Source organism: Kogia breviceps, chromosome 19, assembly GCF_026419965.1.
Source record: "Kogia breviceps isolate mKogBre1 chromosome 19, mKogBre1 haplotype 1, whole genome shotgun sequence".
NCBI classification, from domain to species: Eukaryota; Metazoa; Chordata; class Mammalia; order Artiodactyla; family Physeteridae; genus Kogia; species Kogia breviceps.
The window spans coordinates 6,215,991-6,243,681 of NC_081328.1; the positions used below are offsets into that span (position 1 = coordinate 6,215,991).

The 27,691-nt window shown below is 53.7% G+C and overlaps 1 protein-coding gene across 3 annotated transcripts; it reads left to right on the forward strand.

Annotated features, from left to right (window-relative positions):
- The first annotated feature begins 1,424 nt into the window (after positions 1-1,424).
- On the forward strand, positions 1,425-25,604 carry LOC131746614 (myosin-3). Of its 3 annotated transcripts, XM_067021525.1 has the most exons (43): positions 1,425-1,541; positions 1,956-2,006; positions 2,348-2,505; positions 4,904-4,959; positions 5,598-5,809; positions 7,524-7,667; positions 8,110-8,266; positions 9,298-9,325; positions 9,688-9,796; positions 10,390-10,482; positions 11,178-11,241; positions 11,324-11,422; positions 12,264-12,367; positions 12,456-12,594; positions 13,024-13,142; positions 13,226-13,375; positions 14,090-14,260; positions 14,387-14,693; positions 14,811-14,881; positions 15,451-15,538; positions 15,623-15,740; positions 16,129-16,252; positions 16,341-16,477; positions 16,563-16,818; positions 17,011-17,253; positions 17,347-17,523; positions 17,633-17,778; positions 17,861-17,951; positions 18,335-18,724; positions 18,823-18,949; positions 20,232-20,350; positions 20,518-20,714; positions 21,082-21,265; positions 21,860-22,025; positions 22,313-22,437; positions 22,949-23,257; positions 23,380-23,583; positions 23,864-23,989; positions 24,080-24,250; positions 24,345-24,449; positions 24,612-24,707; positions 24,809-24,946; positions 25,456-25,604. In XM_067021525.1, the coding sequence occupies exons 5-43, from the start codon at positions 5,606-5,608 to the stop codon at positions 25,480-25,482; spliced, it is 5,823 nt and encodes a 1,940-aa protein (XP_066877626.1). In that variant the 5' UTR covers positions 1,425-1,541; positions 1,956-2,006; positions 2,348-2,505; positions 4,904-4,959; positions 5,598-5,605; the 3' UTR covers positions 25,483-25,604. The 3 variants fall into 3 exon arrangements, with proteins under 3 accessions (XP_066877626.1, XP_066877624.1, XP_066877625.1); XM_067021523.1 differs by lacking the exons at positions 1,425-1,541; positions 1,956-2,006; positions 2,348-2,505 and adding an exon at positions 4,218-4,317; XM_067021524.1 differs by lacking the exons at positions 1,425-1,541; positions 1,956-2,006; positions 2,348-2,505 and adding an exon at positions 4,223-4,322.
- Positions 25,605-27,691: the final 2,087 nt, after the last annotated feature.

Below are 27,691 nucleotides of genomic sequence, written 5' to 3' on the forward strand. Positions count from 1 at the left end.
TAAATATTAATCAACTACCACACCTCAAATTGGCCACCTTTCTTCCAAGTTCTCTATTATTATTATTATTTATTTATTTATTTTTTTTTGCGGTACGCGGGCCTCTCACTGCCGTGGCCTCTCCCGTTGCAGAGCACAGGCTCCGGACGCACAGGCGCAGCAGCCACGGCTCACGGGCCCAGCCGCTCCGCGGCACGTGGGATCCTCCCGGACCGGGGCACGAACCCGCGTCCCCTGCATCGGCAGGCAGACTCTCAACCACTGCGCCACCAGGGAAGCCCCAAGTTCTCTATTATTACGGAGATATTTGTTCTCTACTTCCTCCCAGTGGTGACCTCCTGGTGATCTTTGATCCTTACCTTCCACATCCACATGCACCTGGTGGACTTGTTTGCTTGCCTCCTTCTCCGTGGCACTGTTCAGAGGCATGCGTTATTCTTCGTTCCTGTCCTCAAGTACCCTGGGCAAAGCCCTGGATCATGCCGCTGTTTATAAACTCCTTTCCTTGGAACGCCCGTCTTCTCCTGTCCCTCTCAAAGCATTCTTCTCTGCTTCAGTCATGTTGCTCCAAGCTCCCAACCACACGGGCCCATCAATCTGGATCATCTGCAGCCTTCGGACAGCAGCCGCAGCTGCCCCATCCCAGGTATGGGACTCGTCTCTTCTTTGCCAGCAACTGTCTCTCAAACCTTCTCTCACTCTCATCTTTGGTTTTCTCCTCTGACTCTCTGTGTGGAATCCTCCCTTTTCCTGGTCACCTTTTAGCACCAGCTGTCCCTTTCACAGATTGAGGTTTGACCTTTTTAAAACGTTTGCTCTGATCGACTTCACAAACTTCTGGCTCATGTCATAATTCTGGAAGCATCCATTCCCAAAGTCCTCTCATATAATTAGTGAGGTGCTTGGTAGCATGGCTGTGGCATCAAATCCAACTACGTTTTAACCCTGGATGTGCAGGACTGTGCTTTGTGCTTACCTATAGGTTTGACCTTGTTCGTAAGAGAAAGGTGGGGAAAGTAGGTGTTTGTTGAATTGAATTAAAGGAGAGTTATGGGCCCTCTCGGCTTTATTACCTGGGGCTCTGGACACCGGTTCAGGACCTCCACCCTTCACCTCACTGGCAGGGAATGGTCTTAGCTCAGAATAACCAAGTTCCCTGCTTCCACTGACACCAAATCCCCCTCAAGCGGGAACATGGAGAAGGCACTTGACCCCGGAGGCATCTGCGCCTGAGGCTGACGTCATGCTCTGACAGAGCGCTGTCCGGAGGGGCTCCATGTCCACATGTGGATCAGACACCAAACAGAAGTAGAGGAAAATAGCTCAGGAGGAAGCTGCCGGCTCTGACGAGGGCACTCAGCCGCTCTCCAAATAGCACCTCCGGAGCTGCCTGCATTCTTGAGACACAATACATTTTCTTCCAGCGCATCCAGGAATAATCGCAGCTCTCTGTCCAGCCTGTGGGGATTAGTTCTTGCTGGGTGATGGCTGAAAGAACAAGGGCTCCTCCTGTCCCCATAAAGCCGGCTAATAATACACTAGTAAGTTATCTGTACCCCTGCTGATCAGAGGAGGAATTCCACAACAGCCGAGGGTCCAGTTAGCCCTGAAAGCTGCCTATTTAAGCACCAAGAGGTCATCTTCTTTTAAGATTTCTCTCTCTTTGGATGGAAATCTTTTAAACACACACACACACACACACACACACACACACACACACACACACACACATACACATATATGTCCCTTCTCCCTTCTCATATCGATAAAACAAATATCCAATATGATCTAATCGTACTGTAGGTAACACATGGAAACCTTCAGACAGGGAAGAAAACTTCAAATCTACAATGTGCTATAAACACAGCACTGGGCAGGGCATGCCTGACATTTTAATATCCTATCAAATGTACGTAACTAGTCTGTGAGGCAGCTGTATCATCCCCATTTTACAGATGAGAAAACAGAGGCTCAGAGGAGTTAGGCACAATGCCTGCCGTCACACAGTAAGTGAGAGGGCCCACCCAGGCCCGTGCATCTCCAAAGCTCCACAACCCGCAGCTGCTGCTGTACGTGCCGTTCTTCCCTCCTACAGATAATTTTCCAGACGGCCGTACTTTTTGATTCATGGTATCTAGTTTTAAAACTTTTCTCTGTGGCAGTTATTGTTGTCATTTCTACCCTCAGAGTTTCTTCTGGAGAGTGGAGCTCCCTGCCTAACTCTGACCCTCCTTCTCTGGCCTTGGGCAAGCTTCCTACCCCTCCTGCCTTCCAGCTCCTCCTATGCAAAAGCAGGCTGACCAGCAAACGACCTCAGATCCCCCAGCTGAACACTCTATACCCGCAGGAGGAAGAAGGACGACAGGCTGTGTGATTTGGAAAAGCTGGGGTGGAAGGCCGTTGGCATTTCAGAGCTGGGGCTGGGCTCAGTAATGTGACCTGGGGCTGTTTTACAAGGAACTCAGAGAAGACCTGCATGGAAAACATCCTTTCGGCTTCCTGGAGGTGGGTATGGATATGGTTATACAGAGAGACCGGTAAACTGGTGACGACAAAAGGTAAAGAGCAAACTGACCCTTTTTCCGTTGCCCACAAAGCCCCTCCCGGCCTTAACTCTAGGTGTTTAAGAAGGAACTGCCAGCACCTCTCCCTGTCCCGTGGCCACCCTGCTACGTCACTGCCCAAGGTGTGGTCAGGGCCCCTCGCACTGTCCCTCAGCCCCATGGGGCTTGCTAACACCTCTGCTCCCACAGGTGACGTATACCTGTCCTGACCAGGCCTCCAAGGGGATGCCTGGCCAATGGCACAGAGACTTGGACTGATGTCACTGGGCAGGCAGGACAGGCCGCTCCCCTTCAGAACACGGATGCAGCCTTTAGGAGGCTCGGGCTCTCTCCTCGGATGAGGAGGGGCTCTAGGGATGGGGGTTTCAGTCCCAGCTGGAGCAAGGAGGCGGCGTGGGGGCGTGTGACAGGCCACAAGCCCGCAGCGGCAAGCGAGCGGCTTCCGTACCTCCTGACTCCCCCGCTGGTGGCCACTCGCCTGCCTGGCTTCGCGGAGCAGGTACTTCATAAATGTGAGCTTTGGTCTCAAATCCCCTAAATGTCAAAACCGGTTGAGTCACCGTTTATCCTAGAAACCATTAAGGGTAAAGGCTGCATCTTCCGTTCCTTGTGTACCTTCTTGAAGTGCTCTGCAGTGGGGCCAGCATACAGTGGGTGCTTAATTAATGTCCCTGCACCTTGGGGGCCACAGCCCTGCTCCCCCTGTCCGACCCACACCTCTTCGAGTGGCCTCCGTATCCACGCCTGGTGTGGGTGCGTTGGGAGGGGCAGCTCTTATTCTCCAGTGGGAACTGCTGACACTCTTTTAAATTAATGACCAATTAATGAGGATGCCCACTGGCCACCCTCCCAAAGATCTGTCAGGAAAAATAGGGGAAAAACAGACATAAAGCAGGAGAAGAAGCTTCATTCTTCTCCGGAAGCTTCATTTTTCCAACCCTGACTTAGAAACAACCACACTTGTTAGACAAGCCCCCCCATCACCCCCCGTTTCTCTGCAGGCCATGCCATCCCCCTACCCCAGACCCAGGCCAGCAGCTGGTCTTTCCTAATTGGTAATATATCTCAATAACAACAGGTCCTTAAAGCAGCTGTTGCTGTGGATACTGTCTGGCCGGGTAGCTCCCCCATCGTTAATTTACGTGTCCATCTTACTGGCACTTAAGAAAGGATTAAGTTAATAATGATACTGATGAGATAGAAAGTTACACAGTGAAAGGAGGAGGAGGAGGAAGAGGATCGTTGTTGCTGTTGTTGTTGTTTCTGGCACGAGTTTTACAATCCTCCCTTTTCCCGCAGGACAAGATTTCCAAGTACCTGCTGCCCAGGGCTGCACACTGTCTGAGCCCGTGGCGCCTGCACGGTGGAGTTAGGCAGGAGGCCCAGCGAGGCTGTCCCATCACACTGAGTGCAGACACCCCGGCCTCAAGTTCAAAGGAAGGCATCTCAAACTTCCAGCTTTCCCCAGTGGGAAAATGGTTATGGCTCCTGCTCATTTCTATATATACCTCTCCCTTGGCAACGACCAAAAAAAAGTGAGGAAGGAGCTGGTCCTCAGCTTGTGGTGTCGGTCATTCTCTTTCCAAATATAGAGAAGGAATGAGCGGGGGCGTCAGCGGGGGGTATAAAAGCCCGCGGGCAGCAGCCCCTCTGTAGCTGCTCTGTGGGTGGAGGAGAGTCGCAGCGCCCCTCGCTGGCCCTTTTCCGAGTGCGGCTTGGAGGACGCCACCTGGTGCGGGCCTGCCTGGCTTCGGTAAGGTTAGTTAGAGGCGGAGCTGGGCCTCACGCCCAAAGGCCCACCCCGCTGCCTGCAGCACCCACGTCCTCCGGCCCGCTCTCCCCTTGATGCTCCGTGGGCCACGGCCTGTCGCCACGGCCGGCCCTTCGCCTCTCTGATCTGTGCAGAGGCCAGTGGGGTCGCCACCTAGCCTGCCCTCACCTTCCCCACCTGTGCTGCGTGCCTGGCGGGTGTCCGTCGGCCAATGTGAGATTGCTCCCTGTTCACAGAAGACAGGGGGCCTGATCCTGGCTTGGAACCACTGGCCTTTTTAACAGGGATTCTGTCCTTCCTGCCCATGTCTGAACGGCAGGCACTGCAGACTGAGGAGGGTGCCGTGCTGGGCTGCTAGGAGCCAGGTTTGGGGCGGTTGGGGGCTTTTCCTACCTTCGTGGCTCACCTGTGGGTCACGTCCCATCTGCTCCTCCGGCTTGTCTCTGGGGTGAGGCTCTTTCTAAGTTATTAGTCCTTTATCCTTATTTGGTTAGTTCATCGGGACCCGATTCAGAACCGACCCAGACACTCCCGTGTCCTGAGCTTGCTTTCTGCGTATTTATTGCAGGTCTGATTTCCCACGACTGCTGTTGTCCGCTGTCCTCCCGTGGGTGTGACCCTCAGGTGAGGAAGCCGGTCGGGTCCCTTGCCTCCGAAGTCTCCAGGGTACCAGTTCCTCCCACCTCCGATGGCCTGGAGGGTGAGAGCCCTGTAGAGCTTAGACCAGGACAGGTTAGGCTAGAGCAGAGCGGAGAGGAGGCAGCACCTGGGGAGAGGCTCTGAGTAGAGGCTGATGTCACATGCTGCTTCTGTTCTCAAAACAGAACCGAAGGAAGCAAAAGCCGGTTTCCTCCTGTGAGGAGGTGGCCACCTTGGGCCAAAAAGGTCCCCAGATTCCTCAGCTATTTGCCATTTTAGCGCACTCTCTTTGAAGCATGGCGTTTATTTCTGATGGTGTTTATTTTTAAATCTTCCCTCAGCAACACCTGGGTTTTTGCAGAAGAGGAAAGCGAGTCCCGAGAACTGCACCCGCCTCTAGGGTCCCTTCACCCATCCGAGCCCCGGCTAATGGGGGAGCTTGGGTTGTATACGCTCCGTGCCCTTTGCACAGAGTAGCTGCTCAATAAATATGTGTGCATTTGACTTTCCTGGGGGTCGATGGAGGGCAGCCTTGCTCCTGGGGCTCTGCCTTGAAGGGCTCCCTCGGGGGCAGGGCTGGAGCCTGGGGGCAGCAGGGCTCACCTGGTGGGTTCGCCTTCCAGCCGACACCATGAGCAGCGACACCGAAATGGAAGTGTTCGGCACAGCCGCTCCCTTCCTCCGGAAGTCAGAAAAGGAGAGGATCGAGGCTCAGAACCAGCCTTTTGATGCCAAGACCTACTGCTTTGTGGTCGACTCGAAGGAAGAGTACGCCAAGGGGAAAATTAAGAGTAGCCAGGACGGGAAGGTCACGGTGGAAACCGAAGACAACAGGGTAAGTAAGCTCCGTCCACACCCTCTGCAGGCCGGCCAGGCCTCTGTCTGCTCCCCGCGGCTGCCCAGTCTGTGCGCCCGGCCCATACCCGGGCATCTCCAGACGTGGCCCTGGCACCGGAATGCCTCAGCTGGCGTCACCACCTTAGCGCCCAGGTGTCCTCGGAGGGAGCAGAGTGAATGCTGGCCTCAGGTTGCACGGCGGGAGAACCACCCGGTTGTGGCCAAAACAATCCATGTTCGGGTGCTTTTGTTAATGTCCGTGTCACTCTGGGTCAGAGGGAACCAGCCCTGTGCATCCCAGGGGTGTGGAGGTGGGAGTCCAACAGTAGGAGGACCTCTGTCAGAACACTCTCCTTTGGTAGCCTGGGTTCCCCCTAATTCTTCTCGCAATAGCCATCTAACTAAGGGAGTAAGGAAGGCGAGTAAAGGATCCTAGTGGACCACAAGCTCCATGTGACGTAGCAGCCTTCCCCTATCATGAAGGCAATGAGAAGTGTAGCCCACTACATTCTGGCCCAGGTACTGTGGGCGTGCTGGGAGGAATTCTGGACTTCACTACTCTCTGGAATCTAGACCAGAAGAATCTGGAAATGTTCTAAGAAAAGTTAAAAAAAAAAAAAAAAAAAAAGGCAGGGGGTGGGGATCCAGAAGAGAAGTGTAAAGGAAATAGTGTCATTGGGTTGGATGTGAAGGAAAAAGGCACTGAAATTGTCCTGTGATGCTTGCAAGCACTGAAGCTCCAGAGGGCAGCTCTCAGTACATTTCACATGATGGAGTTAAGAACGGGCTTATGAAGCCACAGGAAAACACGGAAGGTAGACCTGATGAATGACAATCTAAGACGTCTAGACCCTCACAGGGAGGGCTGATGGCACGGACGGCTTAAGTGAATCTCTACTTAAAGACAGGTTTCCCACCGCCTTGGCCGGAGGCGGGATGGGGAGAATGACCATCTTCAAAGGAGGTCTCAGACAGGAAGGAGGTGAGGGCAGAGCAGGGGAGAGCAAGCTGAGCTCCACGCCCACCATGGCAGGGTCCTCCAGCCCCATCGGGCACAGGGGCAGGGGGCCTCTCCTCTCGAGGGGAGCACAAAGGTGCCTGCCAGCGCCCGGAACCGCTGCTCTGCCTCGTGGCTCCTTCTCCTGGCTGGTAGCACTCCAGCGCCAGAAAGGGAGCGGGGCTGGTCCTCTTTGACAGGCACGGGCCAGAGGGGGTGAACGGGCAAGATGCGGGGTGGGGGCTTGGCAGCTGCTTTCGGAGAGCTCAGAATGCCGGCTAACTCTGGGCACCGGCCTGGTGACCCAAGGCCACGGGCCGCCTCTGCAGTGCCTGCCTCAGGAACACCAGTGGACCTGCCGTGTTCCGAGTAGACGGCAGAAACGCATGAGCTGCTGGAGCTGGGTTTCGGCCCCGCCGGCATCGCGGAGCTGAGAGGTTCCCGCTGGCACCGCGCCTGCCTCATCCCCGCACCCACCCACAGGGACCCTCTTCTCATTTCCGTCGTCCTTCCCTCACCTCGGGCGCCCAAGTAACAGAAACAAATCCCATTCCGTCCCCACCACTGCAAGCCGCCCCCGGCCCCGCCTCCCTCCGGGTCAAACGGGCGTTTTCTCCAGCGCCTGCTGCTTCTGATCTGGGCGTGGGAGACAGACAGCTGCAGGGGCAAAACGCACAGAGAAGCCCAGGTGTGCACTGTACCCCTTCCCTTTCAGACCCTGGTGGTGAAGCCAGAGGACGTGTACGCGATGAACCCCCCCAAGTTCGACCGGATCGAGGACATGGCCATGCTGACGCACCTGAATGAACCGGCCGTGCTGTACAACCTCAAGGACCGCTACACCTCCTGGATGATCTACGTCAGTGCCCGCGTTTGCTGGGTGTCCGGGGCCTCTGACGGGGTGGGGTGGGGTGGGGCTGAGCTGCTTGTGGGGGGATGGGCTCTAGAAGGACCGGTGCTGACTGAGCTGCTCAGCAAAAGCGGGGGAGTGAAGAGGAGAAAGGGCGACGCGGGTGATGCAAGATGAGAAGGTGAGAGATGGACGGGGCGGGAGGAGAGCAGCTGGAAGCTGGGGGGCAGGCGAGGTGGGTCCGGGGCTGGGGTCCTGGCGCCGGCACCCACCAGCGGCGGGAGGTCGGTTACAACCCCCTTGAGTCTCAGCTGCCTCGTCTATAAAGAGAAGTCGTATCTTGCCTCCTTTCCAAGTTTCTTGTAAAGAAAGGTGAAATAACAAAAAGGCAGAGGGTTTTACAGGCACACACCCATGTACACATACATATATATTTTTTACGCTCCCCCAGACCTACTCGGGCCTCTTCTGTGTCACCGTCAACCCCTACAAGTGGCTGCCGGTGTACAACCCCGAGGTGGTGGAGGGCTACCGGGGCAAAAAGCGCCAGGAGGCCCCGCCCCACATCTTCTCCATCTCTGACAACGCCTACCAGTTCATGCTCACAGGTAGGTTTCCAAGGAGGAAGCCTGGAGGCGGGTGGAGGGCTCAGGGAAGCTGCAGTGCGATCCTGCACCCGCCCCGACCAGTGTGCAGCCTCCACACAAAGGACAGGAGGGTAGAGGTGCTTTAAAAAGATGAAAGAGGCCACATGTTTTAGGGCCTTGCAGGCCCTGGTGAGAAGTTTGGATTTAGTTGCAAGCACGGGTTACCTCATACGAAACTGACATTTCTGTGGGCCCAAAACAAAGACTGACAATTTCATAAGGTTCAGCCTAATACAGTGAGAGGCCCGTGGCTGGCTGTAAGCGGGGGGCTTACAACCTCTCCGAGCCTCATTCTCCAAGAGGGGTCTCTTCAAGCTCCCACCTAGGACTAAACAGGGTATTAGCAGGAAAGGGAGCTGTGCAGTGAACTCTGACTGCTGGAGACATGGCGGAAAACTGGGAAGCGCTTTTTATTTTTATTAAAAATTTTTTTGTTGGACTATAGTTGATTTACAGTGTTGTGTTAGTTTCAGGTGTACAGCAAAGTGATTCAGTTATAGATATTTTTCAGATTCTTTTCCACTATGGTTTATTGAAGGGTACTGAATAGAGCTCCCTGTGCTCTACAGTAGGACCTTGTTGTTTATTTTATATACAGTCGTTTGCATCTGCTAATCCCACCCTCCTAATTTATCCCTCCCCCACCCCCTTTCCCCTTTGGTAACCATAGGTTTGTTTTCTACCTACGTGAGTCTGTTTCTGTTTTGCACTTAAGTTCATTTGTATCACATAATCACACATAGGTGATATCATATGGCATTTGTCTTTCTCTGACTTTTCACTTAGTAGGATAATCTCTAGGTCCATCCATGTTGCCGCAAATGGTAATATTTCATTCTTTTTTATGGCTGAGTAGTATTCCTGTGTGTGTGTGTGTGTGCGTGTGTGTGTGCACCACACCTTCTTTACCCGTTCCTCTGTCAGTGGACATTTAGGTTGAGGAAGCTCTTTTTGTATTGCCATCAACTCCATTTCATTTTCCCCTTTGGCAGATCGTGAGAACCAGTCTATTCTGATCACGTAAGTATCCAAGGTGTAGAGCGTTTTCATAGCTGTGGCCCTTTGTCCCCACTGCAGAAGGGGAAGATGCCACTTGCTCTGTTTTGTTAAGGAGAAAGTACCGAGAACAAAGTCTGTGAGGCAAAGATGTGGGGCTGGGCGCCGGGGAGAGGTGGGCAGGAAGGCCTGTGAGGCCTCAGGAAGCTGGGGCTCCCCATCCAGCCCGCGCAGCCGTGCCGTTCTCCCCCAGGGCCCCTGCCTCTGCGAGTGGTCTCACATTGGTTGGGAGGTGTGTGTCTGCTGTGGCTCAGGTGACATCTTAGGGGGCCAATTTACACTCACGGGACTTGTTTCTCTGTCTCTCTTTCGACCGCTCTGAACAGCGGAGAATCCGGGGCAGGAAAGACCGTGAACACCAAAAGGGTCATCCAGTACTTTGCAACAATTGCAGCGACTGGAGACCTCGCCAAGAAGAAGGACTCCAAAATGAAGGTATGGAGAAGAGAAAGGCTCGCCCTGCTTCCACTGCCAACCTCTGTCTTAACTTCAGAGCGAGGGGGCAGGGGGAGGCGGCACCCCACCTCCACAAGGAAGGGACAGCAGGCCAGGATTTAAAGTCTCGCGGGACAGCCAGTTCTCCTAGACGACCCAGCGTGTGGTTGATGTCACAGGACCAGATCCTGTGACTGCCTGGAAAGCAGGCCTCTAAGGCTCCGCTAAGAAAAGTCAGTTTGGGAGCAGCTCACATACACCAGAACCACGCATACCAACTGGAGAGAACCGTAGTGTCTACTTGCCTTTCAAAACGAATATATAATAACAGTGTGAAATGAACAGCGGTGACCTAACTACCTGGAGAATCAGGGAGCTGAAGGGTTAAGTTAGGAGGTTCAGGTCAAGACACCCAGCTTGAGCCAAACCTAACAGAATGGCAAGAGTGAGGCGTGCTGGTGGTTTGGCTGGGCCCCAGGTTGGAAAGCAGGGCAGGGAGGCTCTGGCCACCCGGGGCTGCAGGAGCAAAGGCAGCAGGGGCCGCGGAGCTCACTGTCGTGTGCGGCTCCTCCTGCCCCGACTCCCTGCTCCAGGGGACTCTGGAAGACCAGATCATCAGCGCCAACCCGCTGCTGGAGGCCTTCGGGAACGCCAAGACCGTCAGGAACGACAACTCGTCCCGCTTTGTGAGTCTGCACCGGCTCAAGCTGGGGGCTCCCCTGAGGCCCACAGTAGGCAAGGGCCTTGCTTCCAGGAGGCTGCCGTCCTGGGGGTGGATGTCGAAAGAAGGAAACAAAGCGGCAGGACAGTCTGGGACAAGGCTTCCTTGGTAGACAGTGCAGTAAAGAGGGCGTGTGGTAGTGTAGCTGTGGGCCGGGTCTCCTTTCGACAGGGCTGGCGGGGAAGCCCTCTTGGTGGGGGTGCTGGCCTGTGAACCCCAAGGTCCACAGGACGAGGACAGGGGACGGGCGGGGTCAAGGGACCTCAGAGGGTCCGAGGGGCTGCAGCAAGGCAGGCACCATGAGGGGAGGGGGGGAGGGGTGGCGGGGGGGGGGACCTGGAGCCTCAGAGTCTGTAGGCCAGGAGAAGGGGTTTGGGTTTCATTCAGGAAGCTCCTGAGGGATCCCTTAAGAGGGAAGTGATACGGTGTGATCTGCATCTTGAACAGAATCTCTCTTACTTTGTTGACCGTCTTGGGGGTGGGAGGGGGGGAGTGGCATTTGGAGGCAGTGTGGAACAAGGGGTGGAGAAAGGAGACACGGCTAACCGGGGAGAGGAGAGGAGAGGAGGACATGCTCCACTTCAAACCACCGGGGAGTAAGGTTCCCGTTCACATGCCCCAGGAGATGGGCAGCAACACCTGGTCTCCCTTCCCTCACAGGGCAAGTTCATCCGAATCCATTTTGGTACCACGGGCAAGCTGGCCTCTGCAGATATTGAAACGTGTAAGTAGATCCCTGGGATCACATGACGTCTCGGGACATCAGGGGAGCCGTTTGGAAAGCAGTCCTGTGTTTGTGTTCCTAGATCTGCTGGAAAAGTCGAGAGTAACCTTCCAGCTGAAGGCTGAGAGGAGCTACCACATCTTCTACCAGATTCTTTCCAACAGGAAGCCCGAGCTCATAGGTGAGCACGTCCCCGGCGGGGTTGGTCTGAGGCGTTCCGGCTTTTGGGTGAGTGGACCAGAGAGGGCTGTGTGTATGCACAGGTCACTCGGCAACCAGCAGAGGACGCTTGTTTCAGAAATGGGATGCGGCTGTTTTGACAGTGACATGCCAATTTGAAAAACACAATCCAATGGACGGAAAAGACTGAGGCACACTTGCCCTCAGCTGTGGTTTACAGAGACTGGCCGAATGACCAAGCATTTCGTGGTCCTCTCGCGCCCCCTCGTGTTCTGGCACGGAAACAACCTTTCAGCAGACGCTGGGAGGCCGACGCAGAATCAGAGGAACAGCCAGCTGGTGGATATCCACCCTGCCCTTTGTCCCGCACCTAACGGGCCTCGTGCCCTTCTTTGCGCCCTGGCTGTGTCTGCTCAGCCTTCTGGGCCCAAGCCCGGAAATAGGCTGCAGCTTTTCAACAGGGTTGGGAAAAGACTATGATTCTACCAAATGATCTGTGCTTCCCTCCCCGTGGCTCTGTCCTGGCCCACGCTCGGCCAGTTTTCCCGATTAACCTTTCCCAGCCGACATGGATCTGTGCCCTTTGCACACAAAGCAAGAGAATTTAAATATTCTCTCTGTGGTTCTTACCCTACATGGCCTGGGCGGGCTGCAGAGCCTTCCCTGGACTTTATATTCAGCCACAGCCTGAGTATCGAGAGACTGTTTAAGAGACTTCTAACTCTGCACTCAGCCTGGGCCCCAGCAGCCACAAGTCTCAGCTGAGGACACAGAAGCTGAAAGCCCCTAGTGGATGTTTTCTTTGCATCCACGTGACCTCCTCTAAATGGTCATCGTTGCAGAGCTGCTGCTTATTACAACCAACCCTTATGACTACCCGTTCATCAGCCAGGGTGAGATCCTGGTGGCCAGCATTGAGGATGCCGAGGAGCTGCTGGCTACGGATGTAAGCGGGGAGGGGAGAAGGGGGTGGGCGCGGGGCTCCTCCTCCATCACTGGGGTCAACCAGCTGACGTGCTCTCCTCCGATGCCAGAGCGCCATCGACATCCTGGGCTTCACCCCAGAGGAGAAATCTGGACTCTACAAGCTGACAGGCGCTGTGATGCACTACGGGAACATGAAGTTCAAGCAGAAACAGCGGGAAGAGCAGGCAGAGCCAGACGGCACCGAAGGTACCACGTGACCGCGTCGGCCGTGCGCCGGGGCTAGGGGGCGTCCAGCTGAGATCGCTCGGGGCCTCTTTTGAAAGCGCGTACTCCTTCTTCTGCCTAGAGAGGTGAACCTCTTCGGGGCTCAGATGCCTACAGGCACGGTTACTGCCCCGTCTGCTGAATCACTAGAATGGTCTTGCTTCAGATACAGCATAGGGAGTGACCCGGATTTTCTGGAACCCAGTGCCGCCTTTTCATAAAATCTATCACATTCTCTGAGTGACTCAGCTCCCAGAGGCCATAGGTAAGCAGTTTAGAGACACGGAATGTAAACACACACAAAGACGGGCTGAGCCGAGCGTGGAAACATCCGGGTGACTTTCAGAGTGGTTCTTCCGCTTTGCCAAGCATCAGGGGTTTCCCTTGTAATCAGCCTTCTTTTCCTGCCAGTGGCTGACAAGACAGCCTATCTGATGGGCCTGAACTCTTCGGACCTCCTGAAAGCTCTGTGCTTCCCCAGAGTGAAAGTTGGGAACGAGTATGTCACCAAGGGCCAGACTGTGGACCAGGTAAGTGGCTGCCGCGGGTGGGGAAAGGACGCGGCGCCCGGCGGCCGCTGCCCCCAGGCTCACGGGCTGGTCCCTCCGCACAGGTGCACCATGCCGTGAACGCCCTCTCCAAATCCGTCTACGAGAAGCTGTTCCTGTGGACGGTCACCCGCATCAACCAGCAGCTGGACACCAAGCAGCCCAGACAGCACTTCATCGGCGTCCTGGACATCGCGGGCTTCGAGATCTTTGAGGTTTGTCTTATACTCGTTTGGCTCTGTGTTGGGGGCTGGTTTCCGTGATCCTAGAGGCAAGGTGTCAAGGCAGCCCACACGCCATCCACATCACATCTTGGAGGAAAACGAGACGGAGGGTGGATCAGGAAGAAGAGAACGTGGAAGGGTTTGTATTATTTTAAGAGGGAGGAAGGCTTGTGTCAAGTTGAATTTTCAAGACATCCTCAAATGGATAAAAGAAAAAAAAAATCAAATGCAATTACTGACAATAGGGAGAGCCAGAAACAGAGAAGAAGCTGACGATAAGCCAACCATGCGATATTTTACATAAATATCCTACTGGCTCTGGGTTAGAAGCATATAGCCATTCATCAAAGCACACATTTGGTGTCTGCCGGGTATAAGACTTGCAGGTGACAAAAAGATGAGCTTGTAGTTTGTAGTTTGTACAACCAGAAGTAAGTAAGGCACACAGAAGAGCAACTACAGGTAAGGCAGACAGTGGCCAGCACCCAGGAGAGGCCCAGACCGCGGACTCAGGAGAAGCATCTTCCAGCTGGAAATCAGAGAAGACTCCAAGGACACGTGATCTCAGCTGAGCCCAAGAATGAGCCCATACGTGAAAGCATAAATGAGCTGGCGAGAGCCCGAGACCATGGGGAGGGAGGCTGATGGGTCTCTGGTTTTGAAAGAAGTCTAACTTTTCACGCGAACATTATGCTTTGGTGTCAGTTCAACAGCCTGGAGCAGCTGTGCATCAACTTCACCAACGAGAAACTGCAACAGTTTTTCAACCACCACATGTTCGTGCTGGAGCAGGAGGAGTACAAGAAGGAGGGCATCGAGTGGACGTTCATCGACTTCGGCATGGACCTGGCCGCCTGCATTGAGCTCATCGAGAAGGTCCGTGTCAGGCTTTGGAAACTGTGTTTCGTGAGAGCGAAATCATTCACTGCACCTTGTTTCGCTCTGTAGACAAAGAAAAATGCCTATATAGAATTGTAACTTTGTGTTGTGGCCTGCTCGCAGCCTATGGGCATCTTCTCCATCCTGGAAGAGGAGTGCATGTTCCCCAAGGCCACAGACACCTCCTTCAAGAACAAGCTGTATGACCAGCACCTGGGCAAGTCTGCCAACTTCCAGAAGCCCAAGGTGGTCAAGGGCAGGGCCGAGGCCCACTTCTCGCTGATCCACTACGCGGGCACCGTGGACTACAGCGTCTCGGGCTGGCTGGAGAAGAACAAGGACCCCCTGAACGAGACGGTGGTCGGCCTGTACCAGAAGTCCTCCAACAGGCTCCTGGCACACCTCTACGCCACCTTCGCCACGGCAGACGGTAACAGACTCCGCGGGGTGTGCCTTGGACCCGCACATTTTCACTCCACTCGGCCCACGGGACCAGAACAGCTCTGTAGGTCTGCTAAGGGCACACGCCATCTTTTCTTTCTTTCAGCTGACAGTGGGAAGAAGAAAGTTGCCAAGAAAAAGGGCTCTTCCTTCCAAACCGTCTCTGCCCTTTTCAGGGTAAGAAAGATACAAATTTATTTGCTTGTGATTGGTTTAAGTCATCTCGAAATGAGCCACGGAGAGATGCTAAACTTGATTTACTCAGGAATAGTGCTGTGGTCTTCGTCTGGGTACTGTCACTTCGGGAGGGTGACTGGTAGATGCGCAGACGAGGTCTAACAAACGGAAAACAGAGCTGAGCTGTCGCTTTAAACGGCATCAGCAGGCTGTGCTGGCTGCCCTGGGTGGCGAGTCCTCGGGACAAACTTTCCGACTCGCCTGAGGGACGCAGGCAGGAGCATGTCAGGCGCCCGGCGCAGCTGGATACTTCTCTGGAGTTGACTTCAGAGGGCATTTTGTGCTTGGTTAGTCTCTGGTGGTTCACTGTGAAGCAAACGTCTCTTACATCAGTTATTTGCCTACACTTCTAGCCAAAGGATTATTAAGAGAAAGAGTTAAATGATACCTTTATCCTTAGAATTTATGATACATTTAAAATACGTATCTTACTTTTTGGTTACAATATATCTCCGTGTTTGTAAAAGCCTACAGTAGGCTCACTACCAAATTTAATCTTTTTCTTTTAGGAAAACCTGAACAAGCTGATGTCAAATTTAAGAACAACCCACCCTCACTTTGTGCGCTGCATAATTCCCAATGAAACCAAAACCCCAGGTCAGACACCCGCTGGCTCTGAAGGTGGCACTCAGGTTTTAGGAGGGTCTGTGTGAAGCTGACGTTTGTTGCTTCTCTTCTCAGGGGCCATGGAGCACAGCCTCGTCCTGCACCAGCTGCGCTGTAATGGTGTCCTGGAGGGTATCCGCATCTGCAGGAAGGGGTTCCCAAACAGGATTCTCTATGGGGATTTTAAACAAAGGTGTGTAATAAAAATGTTCTATTTGCTTCCTGAGAAGATGTGTAAAGGCTGGAACTTGAGCGGGAGAAATACGGGTATGAAAAGACCCGTTTCAAAAGAACAGCTATGGACTCCATGTAGAATGATTAACCTACCGCTCGGCCAAGGTATACAGTTTTCTCCCACATTTTCTCAGGAGCTTATCTGACATACAACATGCCAGAAAAACACCTGGCCTAAGAGTCAGTAGGCCTAGATTCTGCGCCACTATCTGGCCTGTGACCAAGAGCAAGCTTCCTTCCCTCTCTGGACCTTGGCCTTCTTGCCTCTTGGAAGAGAGGCCTGAACTGGTTTCCAAAGTTCATGTCTTTGCTAACAGTCTACGATGTTTCTGTGTCCACGACGGCAGATACCGAGTGCTGAATGCCAGCGCCATCCCTGAGGGGCAGTTCATCGACAGCAAGAAGGCGTGTGAAAAGCTGCTGGCATCCATCGACATTGACCACACTCAGTACAAGTTTGGACACACCAAGGTACTGCGTCAGCTCTGACGGGTGTTGGCGTGTGGTCCCCGTTAGACTTCTCCAGAAAACCGACTCGAGTCACCCTTCTCCCCTCCAGGTGTTCTTCAAGGCTGGCTTGCTGGGAACCCTGGAGGAAATGCGGGATGACCGCCTGGCCAAGCTCATCACCCGGACGCAGGCCGTGTGCAGAGGGTTCCTCATGCGCGTGGAATTCCAGAAGATGGTGCAGAGGAGGTCGAGCGGGGTCTGTGCTCAGACCTGGGCTCTTCGGGAGAAGTGGGGAGTCTCTCTCAGAAAAAACCTGATGTTTTGTTTGTAGGGAGTCCATCTTCTGCATCCAGTACAACATCCGAGCCTTCATGAACGTCAAGCACTGGCCCTGGATGAAACTCTTCTTCAAGATCAAGCCCCTCCTCAAGAGCGCAGAGACGGAGAAGGAGATGGCCACCATGAAGGAAGAGTTCCAGAAAACTAAAGAAGAACTCGCCAAGTCAGAGGCAAAGAGGAAGGAAATGGAGGAAAAATTGGTGACTCTAGTACAAGAGAAGAATGACCTGCAGCTCCAAGTACAAGCTGTAGGTGTTTAGGAATTTTTTAAAAACTTTCCTTCTAGGTCTGATTATTTAAGAAAACGATTTTTGGTGGGAGTTCTGCTTTTTAGTTGAGATGCTTCATAAAGGACTCCATCTATAACAAAGTACTGGAATATGTCACAAATCATATCTTTTAACCATTAAAGGAAATCATGATATATTTTTTCTTTTAAGGAAAGTGAAAACTTGTTGGATGCAGAGGAAAGATGTGATCAACTGATCAAAGCCAAGTTCCAGCTGGAGGCAAAGATCAAGGAGGTGACCGAGAGAGCTGAGGATGAGGAAGAGATCAATGCCGAGCTGACCGCCAAGAAGAGGAGACTGGAGGACGAGTGCTCGGAACTGAAGAAAGACATAGATGACCTTGAGCTGACACTGGCCAAGGTTGAGAAGGAGAAACATGCCACCGAGAACAAGGTGGGGCCCTCTTTGTGGGCCCTTCCAGCTTCATGTGCTCGATGCAAGCCCGACTTGACCTCTTCTTCTTAATCGCCCGTGGCTTCTTCTTAGGTTAAAAACCTGACTGAGGAACTCGCTGGTCTGGATGAAACCATTGCAAAGTTAACCAGGGAGAAGAAGGCCCTCCAGGAGGCCCACCAGCAGACGCTGGATGACCTCCAAGCTGAAGAGGACAAGGTCAACTCTTTGAGCAAAATCAGGAGTAAACTGGAACAGCAGGTGGACGATGTGAGTCAAGGGCGCTGACCGGGGGGCCTGGGCTGCAGGGTGGGAAGAGCCCCCGAGAATCCTCTGGCGCGGAGCATTTGTTCTCAAAAGGAGACGGTGCCTTTTGCAGCTGGAAAGCGCCCTAGAACAAGAAAAGAAGCTTCGTGTAGACCTGGAAAGGAGCAAAAGGAAGCTCGAGGGAGACCTGAAGCTCGCCCACGAGTCCCTGTCGGACCTGGAGGACGACAAGCAACGGCTGGACGAAAGGCTCAAGAAGTGCGCGGGCCCGAAACCGCCACGTCCACACCCCCGGTCCCCGCGGGCCTGCTCTTCACACGCTCTGCATTTCCCTTCACAGGAAGGATTTCGAGTACAGTCAACTGCAAAGCAAAGCAGAAGGTGAGCAGACTCTGGGCCTGCAGTTTCAGAAGAAAATCAAAGAGCTACAGGTAGGAGGCACTGGGGACTCTTCTTTCACACGTGGTCACGTACGGCGGGTGGGGGGGTATCTACTGCACGGCATTAGAGCAAAGCGGGCGGGACCGTGGCTCTCCTTTCTGCTAGGCTGACACAGTAGTGATTCCCGTAATCGTAGACAAAGCACATACTTGAAGTATTTCAAGTCCACATGCAGTTGGAATGGACTATATCCTGGGTGGCCGCTGCAGGGGTGAAGCCTGTGTTGAGGCAGGAAAAACTCGTGTCAGAGGAAATTCGCAGCCTTGGTATCGTTCCGGGAGCAGTCCGAGAGCTGGTCTGTCTGGTGGGGGGGGCACTAGCCGGGTGCTGACACTGGAAGTCGAGAGTGCCGTGGGACGGCCTGCCCTCACAGGCCCGCATCGAGGAGCTGGAGGAGGAGACCGAGGCAGAGCGGGCCTCCCGCGCCAAAGCAGAGAAGCAGCGCTCGGACCTCTCCCGGGAGCTGGAGGAGATCAGCGAGCGGCTGGAGGAGGCCGGCGGGGCCACTTCGGCCCAGATTGAGATGAACAAGAAGCGGGAGGCCGAGTTCCTGAAGCTGCGCCGGGACCTGGAGGAGGCCACCCTGCAGCACGAGGCCACGGCGGCCGCGCTGAGGAAGAAGCACGCGGACAGCGTGGCCGAGCTGGGGGAGCAGATTGACAGCCTGCAGAGGGTCAAGCAGAAGCTGGAGAAGGAGAAGAGTGAGCTGAAGCTGGAGCTCGACGACCTCGGCAGCAACGTGGAGAGCGTGTCCAAGTCCAAGGTGCAGGGTGGGGGGCGCCTCACCCTCAGCTGAGGGGGACCCTGCGTCCCTCCCACCTGAGCACTGACTCGGCCTCCTCCCCCTTCTCAACCCTGCAGGCGAACGTGGAAAAAATGTGCCGCACTCTGGAGGATCAGCTAAGCGAGGCCAGGGGCAAGGACGAGCAAAGTCAGAGGAGCCTGAGCGAGCTGACCACGCAGAAGTCACGGCTGCGGACAGAGGCCGGTGAGCCGCGGGAAGTGACAGGGCCGGTGCCCCCGGGACGCCCACAGGGGGCTCCTGGTCAGAATGAAAGGCAGGGTTCATTTGGGGGAGGATTTCTAGGCAAGCAGATTTTCAGGAGAGAGGCAATCAGAGTAGCCCACGACAGCGCCATGTAGAACATCCCAAAGGAGGAGCGCACTAAAAGCTCGGTAAGAATGAGAGAGACGACGGGGACGGGATGAGGAGGGAATCAAAACACCACCCGGGGCTTCCCTGGTGGCGCAGCGGTTGAGAGGCTGCCTGCTGATGCAGGGGACGCGGGTTCGAGCCCCAGTCCGGGAGGATCCCACGTGCCGCGGAGCGGCTGGGCCCGTGAGCCGTGGCCGCTGCGCCTGCGCGTCCGGAGCCTGTGCTCCGCAATGGGAGAGGCCGCGACAGTGAGAGGCCCGCGTACCACACACGCAAAAAACAAAACACACCTGCTTCGAGCGCTTACAAACTTAATGTAACCCTGCCTCAGAAAGAACCTAGAGGGCAGAAATGGGCCTAGGAACCAAGTCCCATGGCTTTTCTACTTCTCGCTGCACATTAGTGCAGATTCGTTGTCTGCAATGGAGCATTTTAAACAGTAAAGAAAGAAACATGGCCAATTTGTGCAGGCTCTTGGTGGGTGATAAAAATACAGGGGAGCGTTACCTGGGCCTTTCAGCTAGAAAACGTAGGTCCCCTGGCGCTGGTCCTCCAGCCATCATCACCGGTGAGCCAGTCCTTTGTAGCGGCTCGACCAAGACAGTGACAAAAAGTTCAGGGGCCACTTCTACCGTGATCCTGGGAGTTCACCCCTGGAGTCCGAAGGCCTCTCCCCCACCTTCTTTTTCTCTTGCCTCTACATAAGCATATAAACCAGAACCACCGTAGCCACCCAAAAAACTACTGAAGCTAGAAGTCCTAAGGAACGCAGCTAAGAGACGCAGTATTTTCCCCAGTGACAAGTCAGCAAACAGCTGGAAGCACCAGCCACTGAAAGGTCTGATGGGAGCGTTCAGGTGGTGAGGTTTAGGTTTACAATTATCCGTAAGTTTTATCGACAAAAGTTACTCCACGCTTCTGGAAGTTTACAACAGTGTCCTACCAGGGTGTGCCTTCAGTTTCCTCTTCATGGACACATCCCGTCGCCCCCAAGAAAGGACCACACCTTATAATTTACTCTCTCCCCAGGTCAGGTCTCAGCACAGTGCCTTACACACAGTAGGAACCTGGTGAGTGAGTGAATGAGATGAAAACATTTTCCTTCTGGACACAGGTGAGCTGAGTCGTCAACTGGAAGAAAAGGAGAGCATAGTATCACAGCTTTCCAGAAGCAAGCAAGCATTTACCCAGCAGGTAGAAGAGCTCAAGAGGCAGTTAGAGGAAGAGAGCAAGGTACGTCTCCAGAGGGAGTGCTCCCTGACCTGGCCTTCCAGTGCCACCCGCAGAAACAAAAGGCAACTTTACCCATGGGGGATGACGGCGGGAACACGCTTGGATCGCATCGTGCCCACGGCACTCAGTCATCCACTGGGGCCCCTCCTCCGTCCTGACTTTTGCAGGCCAAGAGCGCCCTGGCCCACGCCCTGCAGTCCTCGCGCCACGACTGCGAGCTGCTGCGGGGACAGTGCGAGGAGGAGCAGGAAGCCAAGGCCGAGCTGCAGAGGGCGCTGTCCAAGGCCAACAGCGAGGTGGCCCAGTGGAGGACCAAGTACGAGACGGACGCCATCCAGCGCACGGAGGAGCTGGAGGAGGCCAAGTACACAACTCTGTTTGTCTTCAGGAGCGACAGATCTCCTAGCTGATCAAGTGACAGAAGGCACCGACTTTAGAACTACTCGGGAGTGAATCTGTTACCATGTTTCCCCATCTTCTATGTCTTTTAAGGCACTTCTGTGCCAGTAGAGGGACCCGGTGTTAGCACATTTCATTGAGACAAATGACTTTGACCTTGGTTAGAGAAAAGGCTGGCTACTGATCACTGATTTTTAGCCGACAGGAAGTTCTCCTGGGCTTATGAAAGGGAATCGGCCTGTGAATCACATAAATTGGTGACTCCAACTTGATGAACGGTGATGTTCAGGATTGAAACTTAAAGCACCTGCTTCTCTTTCATATTCTTCCAGGAAAAAGCTTGCTCGGCGCCTTCAGGAGTCCGAGGAGCAGGCGGAGGCGGTGAGCGCTAAGTGCGCTTCCCTGGAGAGGACCAGGCAGAGGCTGCAGGCAGAGCTGGAGGACCTGGGCCTCGACGTGGGCAGAGCCAACTCCCTGGCTGCCGCTCTGGACAAGAAGCAGAGGAACTTTGACAAGGTGACGGGCCGGCTGAGCGCCGTGACACGGGCGCCCGGCGGCGGTGTGGCCTCGGGCAAGCACCCGAAACGGCACGGCAGTCGGGTGCGGGTGGAGGCCCCTTTCAAACACCGTCGGTGGAAACAAGCCACCGCCTCCAATGTTGTCCAGTCCCGAGCGTTTTTGTACCCCCACACGGCTGGTCTGTCTGGGGGGCTGATGTGGGAATCCAACTCGGGTCCCACCGCGAGGCTTTGTGGCAGCTTCCCCTTCAGGATGACAGGTAAGGTGGGTCTGAAACAAAGTTTTAGTGAACTATTTAGAAGTGCAGGGCCATTTTCATGTTGGGAAAAGGGCATTTCAGCCCAGCTAATTCCTTCTCAAAGGACCCACTTGCTTTTCACAGAGGGTGGTTGTTACTGACCAGTGACTGATCTTGAGTCGATTTATGCAACGAGGTCTTGGTGGGCCAACAGTCAGGACAGGGGCGAGGCAGGCGACACGGCAGAGACGGCCCCAGCTCCCGGAGCGCTCGCCCTCACGGGCGTACGTAGATGGAAACTAGAGGAGAGGCGCTCGCCAACGGAGGTGCCGCCTTCCTCCCCGGTGCTGCAGGTGCTCGCCGAATGGAAAACCAAGTGGGAGGAGAGCCAGGCAGAGCTGGAGGCATCTCTGAAGGAATCTCGCTCCCTGAGTACTGAGCTCTTCAAACTGAAAAATGCCTATGAAGAAGCCTTAGATCAACTTGAAACCGTGAAACGGGAAAATAAGAATTTAGAGCGTAAGCGATTTGTCTGAAACCCTGCTTCGTGCTGTTGCCGGAGCGTGGGGCTGGAGGGCCGAGACTGCGGGACCCAGACCCGTACACGAGCGTCCGTCGCTGCACACACAGGAAGCGCTCAGATTCGAGGGGTCGTTTCTGAGTCTCTCTCTGTACAGTGTCTTATCTCTAGGAAACGGCCCCCTCAGAGCTGTGGTAAACTGGTTAACGGCGTTCGGTCGGTGCTCCCTCTGCCTGGAAAACTGCGCAGGGAACGTTCCAAGGCAACCAAACCTCTTCCTTTGCAGAGGAGATAGCAGATCTCACAGAACAAATTGCTGAAAATGGTAAAACCATCCATGAACTGGAGAAATCAAGAAAGCAGATGGAGCTGGAAAAGGCGGATATCCAGCTGGCTCTTGAGGAAGCAGAGGTGAGCGCACCGCCGGCGAGGCGCTGGCCTGGAACAGATGCTATGGTGGTGGGGCTCCAGCCTGGGAGGCCAGGCAGCCCCGGTCTGCGTCTGTAAAGTCACAGTCCTAATGCCGGCTCCTTTCCCATCAAATTGCGTGGACAAATACCTGTGAATACCTGTGAATGATCTTGAACTTACTGGAGAAAATCATTACGTTAAATTAGGTCTAAAAATGGGATTTTACAAAAATCTTAGATGAATTTAAAATATCTATAAAGTGCCTTAAGCGCCTAAGAAACGCGATGATTTAAATGTTACTGTTTCACAGCATAATAAAAACAAAATGCAATGAAACATTCTATTTCTGCACTGAAGGTAAGTTAGGGATTTTTTTTTTTAAAAGATAGTTTTGAATATTGTAGAGTTAGAATTACAAACATTCTAGTGGAGTTTTTTTGCCCCAAAGAGGAGTATAGCAGGCTCCATCCCATCACTGGTACTATTTCTGTCTTGTTCTTCTTCTTCAAAGGCCGCTCTTGAGCATGAAGAGGCCAAGATCCTCCGAGTCCAGCTGGAACTCTCACAAGTGAAATCAGAAATCGACAGAAAGGTGGCCGAGAAAGACGAAGAGATGGAGCAGCTGAAGAAGAACTGCCAGAGAGCAGTGGAGACGATGCAGAGCGCCCTGGACGCCGAGGCGCGGAGCCGGAACGAGGCCGTCAGGCTCAAGAAGAAGATGGAGGGGGACCTGAACGAAATCGAGATCCAGCTGAGCCACGCCAACCGCCAGGCCGCAGAGACCCTCAAACACCTCCGGAGCGTCCAGGGGCAGCTGAAGGTTTGCGAGCTCCCTGCTGGGAAACCTCTCCCATCCTCAGACACGCACAGCTGTGTCGTGGTCTGGGCTCATGGTCCTCGGGCCTCAACTTCAGCCGGACGTTTCTGTTCCTGTCTGGCCAGGATACCCAGCTCCACCTGGATGATGCCCTCCGCGGCCAGGAGGACCTGAAGGAGCAGCTGGCGATCGTGGAGCGCAGAGCCAACCTGCTGCAGGCCGACGTGGAGGAGCTGCGGGCCACCCTGGAGCAGACGGAGAGGAGCAGGAAGGTGGCAGAGCAGGAGCTCCTGGACGCCAGCGAGCGCGTCCAGCTCCTGCACACCCAGGTGGGACCCTCACATCAAACAAACGCTGGTGTACCGGACAGTGATGAGTCACAGTGATAATACGGAAGCACTCTATTTTTATAAATATGTGTGTATTTAAAAGGATGGGGGAGACGCTTTAAAATACGAATTGCAATTACCTCGAAGTGCCGCAGTTAGAGATGATTTTTTGCTGTGTGTTCTTTTTCAGATTTTCTACCAAACGGGGCAGGGGCATTACTTCTTTAAACATAAGATTTGGGCAACTGCAGGTCTTGTAAATTTTCACTACTTTTAACAGAACACCAGCCTGATCAATACAAAGAAGAAGCTGGAGACAGACATCTCCCAAATGCAAGGAGAGATGGAGGACATTCTCCAGGAAGCGCGCAACGCAGAAGAGAAGGCCAAGAAGGCCGTCACTGACGTGAGCAGAGCGCCGCACGGGGGTGGTCAAACTACAGTCTTGATGCTCTACCTCAGCTCTCTCCACTGGTTTTGTTTCACTGCTAACCAGGCGGCCATGATGGCCGAGGAGCTGAAGAAGGAGCAGGACACGAGCGCCCACCTGGAGCGGATGAAGAAGAACCTGGAGCAGACGGTGAAGGAGCTGCAGCAGCGGCTGGACGAGGCTGAGCAGCTGGCCCTGAAGGGCGGGAGGAAGCAGATCCAGAAGCTGGAGGCCAGGGTGGGTGTGCAGGGCAGACCCCAGCCTGCGCAGAGCTGTCTGGCCTCGCCCGTTGGTGCCCGAGCCCCAGACTAATTCACACGCGTTCCCCCAGATCCGAGAGCTGGAGTCGGAGCTTGAAGGGGAGCAGAGGAAGAGCACTGAGTGTGTCAAGGGCCTGAGGAAGTATGAGCGGCGGGTCAAGGAGTTAACTTACCAGGCAAGTGCAAGGAACCCACGGGCGTTTCCTCTGTGAGGTGCAAGCACGCCCCCGGGTCCTCGCTCCAGAAAACAGGGAGAAGTCCTTTAGCCCCAGAGGACTGGGACCTCTTGCATCCCTGCCGGCCCCTGGCTAAGTACTGGGCCACGTTCTCGCTCTCAGTGCGAAGAGGACAGGAAGAACGTGCTGAGATTACAGGATCTGGTGGACAAACTTCAAGTGAAGGTCAAGTCCTACAAGAGGCAGGCCGAGGAGGCTGTAAGTCAGCCGGGTCCCCAGCGCGGCGCCTGGCCTCTTTCTCCCCGGGAGCCCCGGCGGGGCGCTGGCTGATCGTACCCGCCCCGGCCCTTTGCTTTTAGGACGAACAAGCCAGCGCTCATCTCACCAAGTTCCGAAAAGCTCAGCACGAGCTGGAGGAGGCTGAAGAACGCGCCGACATTGCCGAATCTCAAGTCAACAAGCTGCGCGCGAAGACCAGAGACTTCACCTCCAGCCGGGTACCTGGTCCCGCGGCCCGGGGTGGGGAGGGCGATGCGGCGGGAGGTGTGGCTCCCGGGGAGGAACCCGCCGTGATGGACGGGACCTTGACCTTCGACCTTAGAACTGGTCCGTCTCGGGCGCAGGAAGGGAAAGGATTCGCTTAAAGCCACGCCGCTGCGTAGAGCCCGGCTCAACGCAGGTCTGCGAGTCCCCGTAGAACACCGTCCTGAAACGCGGCGAGCGGTTCCTGCGAGGGTTCGCGCGCCCTCTGCCGGCCGCCCGCCGGCTCTGCGCTCCCTGTAGGTTTCGGTTCCCAGATGCCCCGGCTGTTCTGAGGACCCGGCTCTCAGGCTGTGGGGTGACGGCCGCCACGTCTGCACTCGTGTATCCGCCTGCGATCCAAGGAATATCCCCTGTCCCGCTGGGACGGACAAGCAAACAACCCCCGATGCTCGCTGGGAGGGGGCGTGCCCGGAAATGCGGCTCTGCCATCTGACACAACTCAAAATGCCCACTTTCTCCCCAGATGGTGGCCCATGAGAGTGAAGAGTGAGTGATCCTCCGCTGGGACAGGACGGAAAATATGCGAAACATGCATTTGCATGGTTCCTGACCCTTATACTTAATGTCCATGTGACTGCTTTTCACATGCAATAAATTTTGCTTTGTTTTCAATTTGGGGCTGTGTCACTGTATTTGTTTTCTCTTCCCGGTGTGGAAATCTCGGTATGCAGATGGCTTGATAAAGTCGTTTGGCCTATTTCCAGGTGTATGTATGTGGGGACAGGGAGAGATTGCTTTTGGTTTAAATTTGAGATTAGGGCAGAAATAAAAAGTACTCCTAGGTTAACCACTGCTTTGGTGGGAGGAGGGGGAGATAGTCCAAAGAGTCATCTCCCACTAGGACACGAGGGAAACGCGAAGGTTTGGTCCAGGAAAGCCCCGTCTCAAGTTGAATAGGGTTTTAAGGCAGAGGCCGGAGTCCCCCTACATCTTCTCAGGGAACTACCCTGGAATCTAGCAAAAGTTTGTCAGGCAGCGTTCCACACAAGCGCTGTGCTAACTGCTAGGGATACACACATGAGTAAACCAGCGTCTGGTCCCTCCAAGAACTCGGGGTAAATCTACCACTGAGGTGCTGGGAAAACTGGACAGCTCCATGTAAAAGAACGAAATTAGAACACTCCCTAACACCATACACACAAACAATAAACTCAAAATGGATTAAAGACCTACATGTAAGGCCAGACACAATAAAACTCTCAGAGGAAAACATAGGCAGAACACTCTATGACCTAAATCACAGCAAGATCCTTTTTGACCCACCTCCTAGAGAAATGGAAATTAAAAACAAAAATAAATGGGACCTAATGAAACTTAAAAGCTTTTGCACAGCAAAGTAAACCATAAGCAAGACGAAAAGACAACCCTCAGAATGGGAGAAAATATTTGCAAATGAAGCAACTGACAAAGGATTCATCTCTAAAATATACAAGCAGCTCATGCAGCTCAGTATTAAAAAAAACAACCTAATCCAAAAATGGGCAGAAGATCTAAAGAGACATTTCTCCACAGAAGAGATACAGATTGCCAACAAACACATGAAAGGATGCTCAACATCACTAATCATTAGAGAAATGCAAATCAAAACTACAGTGAGGTATCACCTCACACCGGTCAGAATGGCCATCATAAAAAATCTACAAACAATAAATGCTGGAGAGGGTGTGGAGAAAAGGGAACCCTCCTGCACTGTTGGTGGGAATGTAAATTGGTGCAGCCACTATGGAGAACAGTATGGAGGTTCCTTAGAAAACTAAAAAGAGAACTACCATATGACCCAGCAATCCCACTACTGGGCATATACCCTGAGAAAACCATAATTCAAAAAGAGCCATGTACCCACAATGTTCACTGCAGGTCTGTTTACAATAGCCAGGACATGGAAGCAACCTAAGTGTCCATCGACAGATGAATGGATAAAGAAGATGTGGCACATATATACAATGGAATATTACTCAGCCATAAAAAGAAACGAAATTGAGTTGTTTGTAGTGAGGTGGATGGACCTAGAGTCTGTCATACAGAGTGAAGTCAGAGAGAGAAAAACAAATACCGTATGCTAACACATATATATGGAATCTAAGGGGAAAAAATGTCATGAAGAGATTAGTGGTAGGATGGGAATAAAACACAGACCTACTAGAGCATGGACCTGAGGACACGGGGAGGGGGAAGGGTAAGCTGGGACGAAGTGAGAGAGTAGCATGGACATATATACACGACCAAACGTAAAATAGACAGCTAGTGGGAAGCGGCCGCATAGCACAGGGAGATCAGCTCGGTGCTGTGTGACCTCCTAGAGGGGTGGGATAGGGAGGGTGGGAGGGAGGGAGACGCAAGAGGGAGGGGATATGGGAAGATATGTATATGTGTAACTGATTCACTTTGTTATACAGCAGAAACTAGCACACCATTGTAAAGCAACTACACTCCAATAAAGATGTTAAAAAAAAATTTTAAAGTCTACCACTGAGTTCTTGGCTCAGTCTACACTGTTTCAAAGCCGCACAACAGAGAATCTCACCGCTTATCCCGGGTAAACCTGCCTTTAGCATAAGGGGAAACACAGCAAGGAAGTCAGAAAACTACCTGGGTGACCTAGAATTTGTTCGTCGTTATCAGAAATAGCTGTCAAGTTCCCTTCTTTATCTGATTCTAGGTGATTAGATGACCCAGCTTGACTCAGGAGGAGTTAAAGG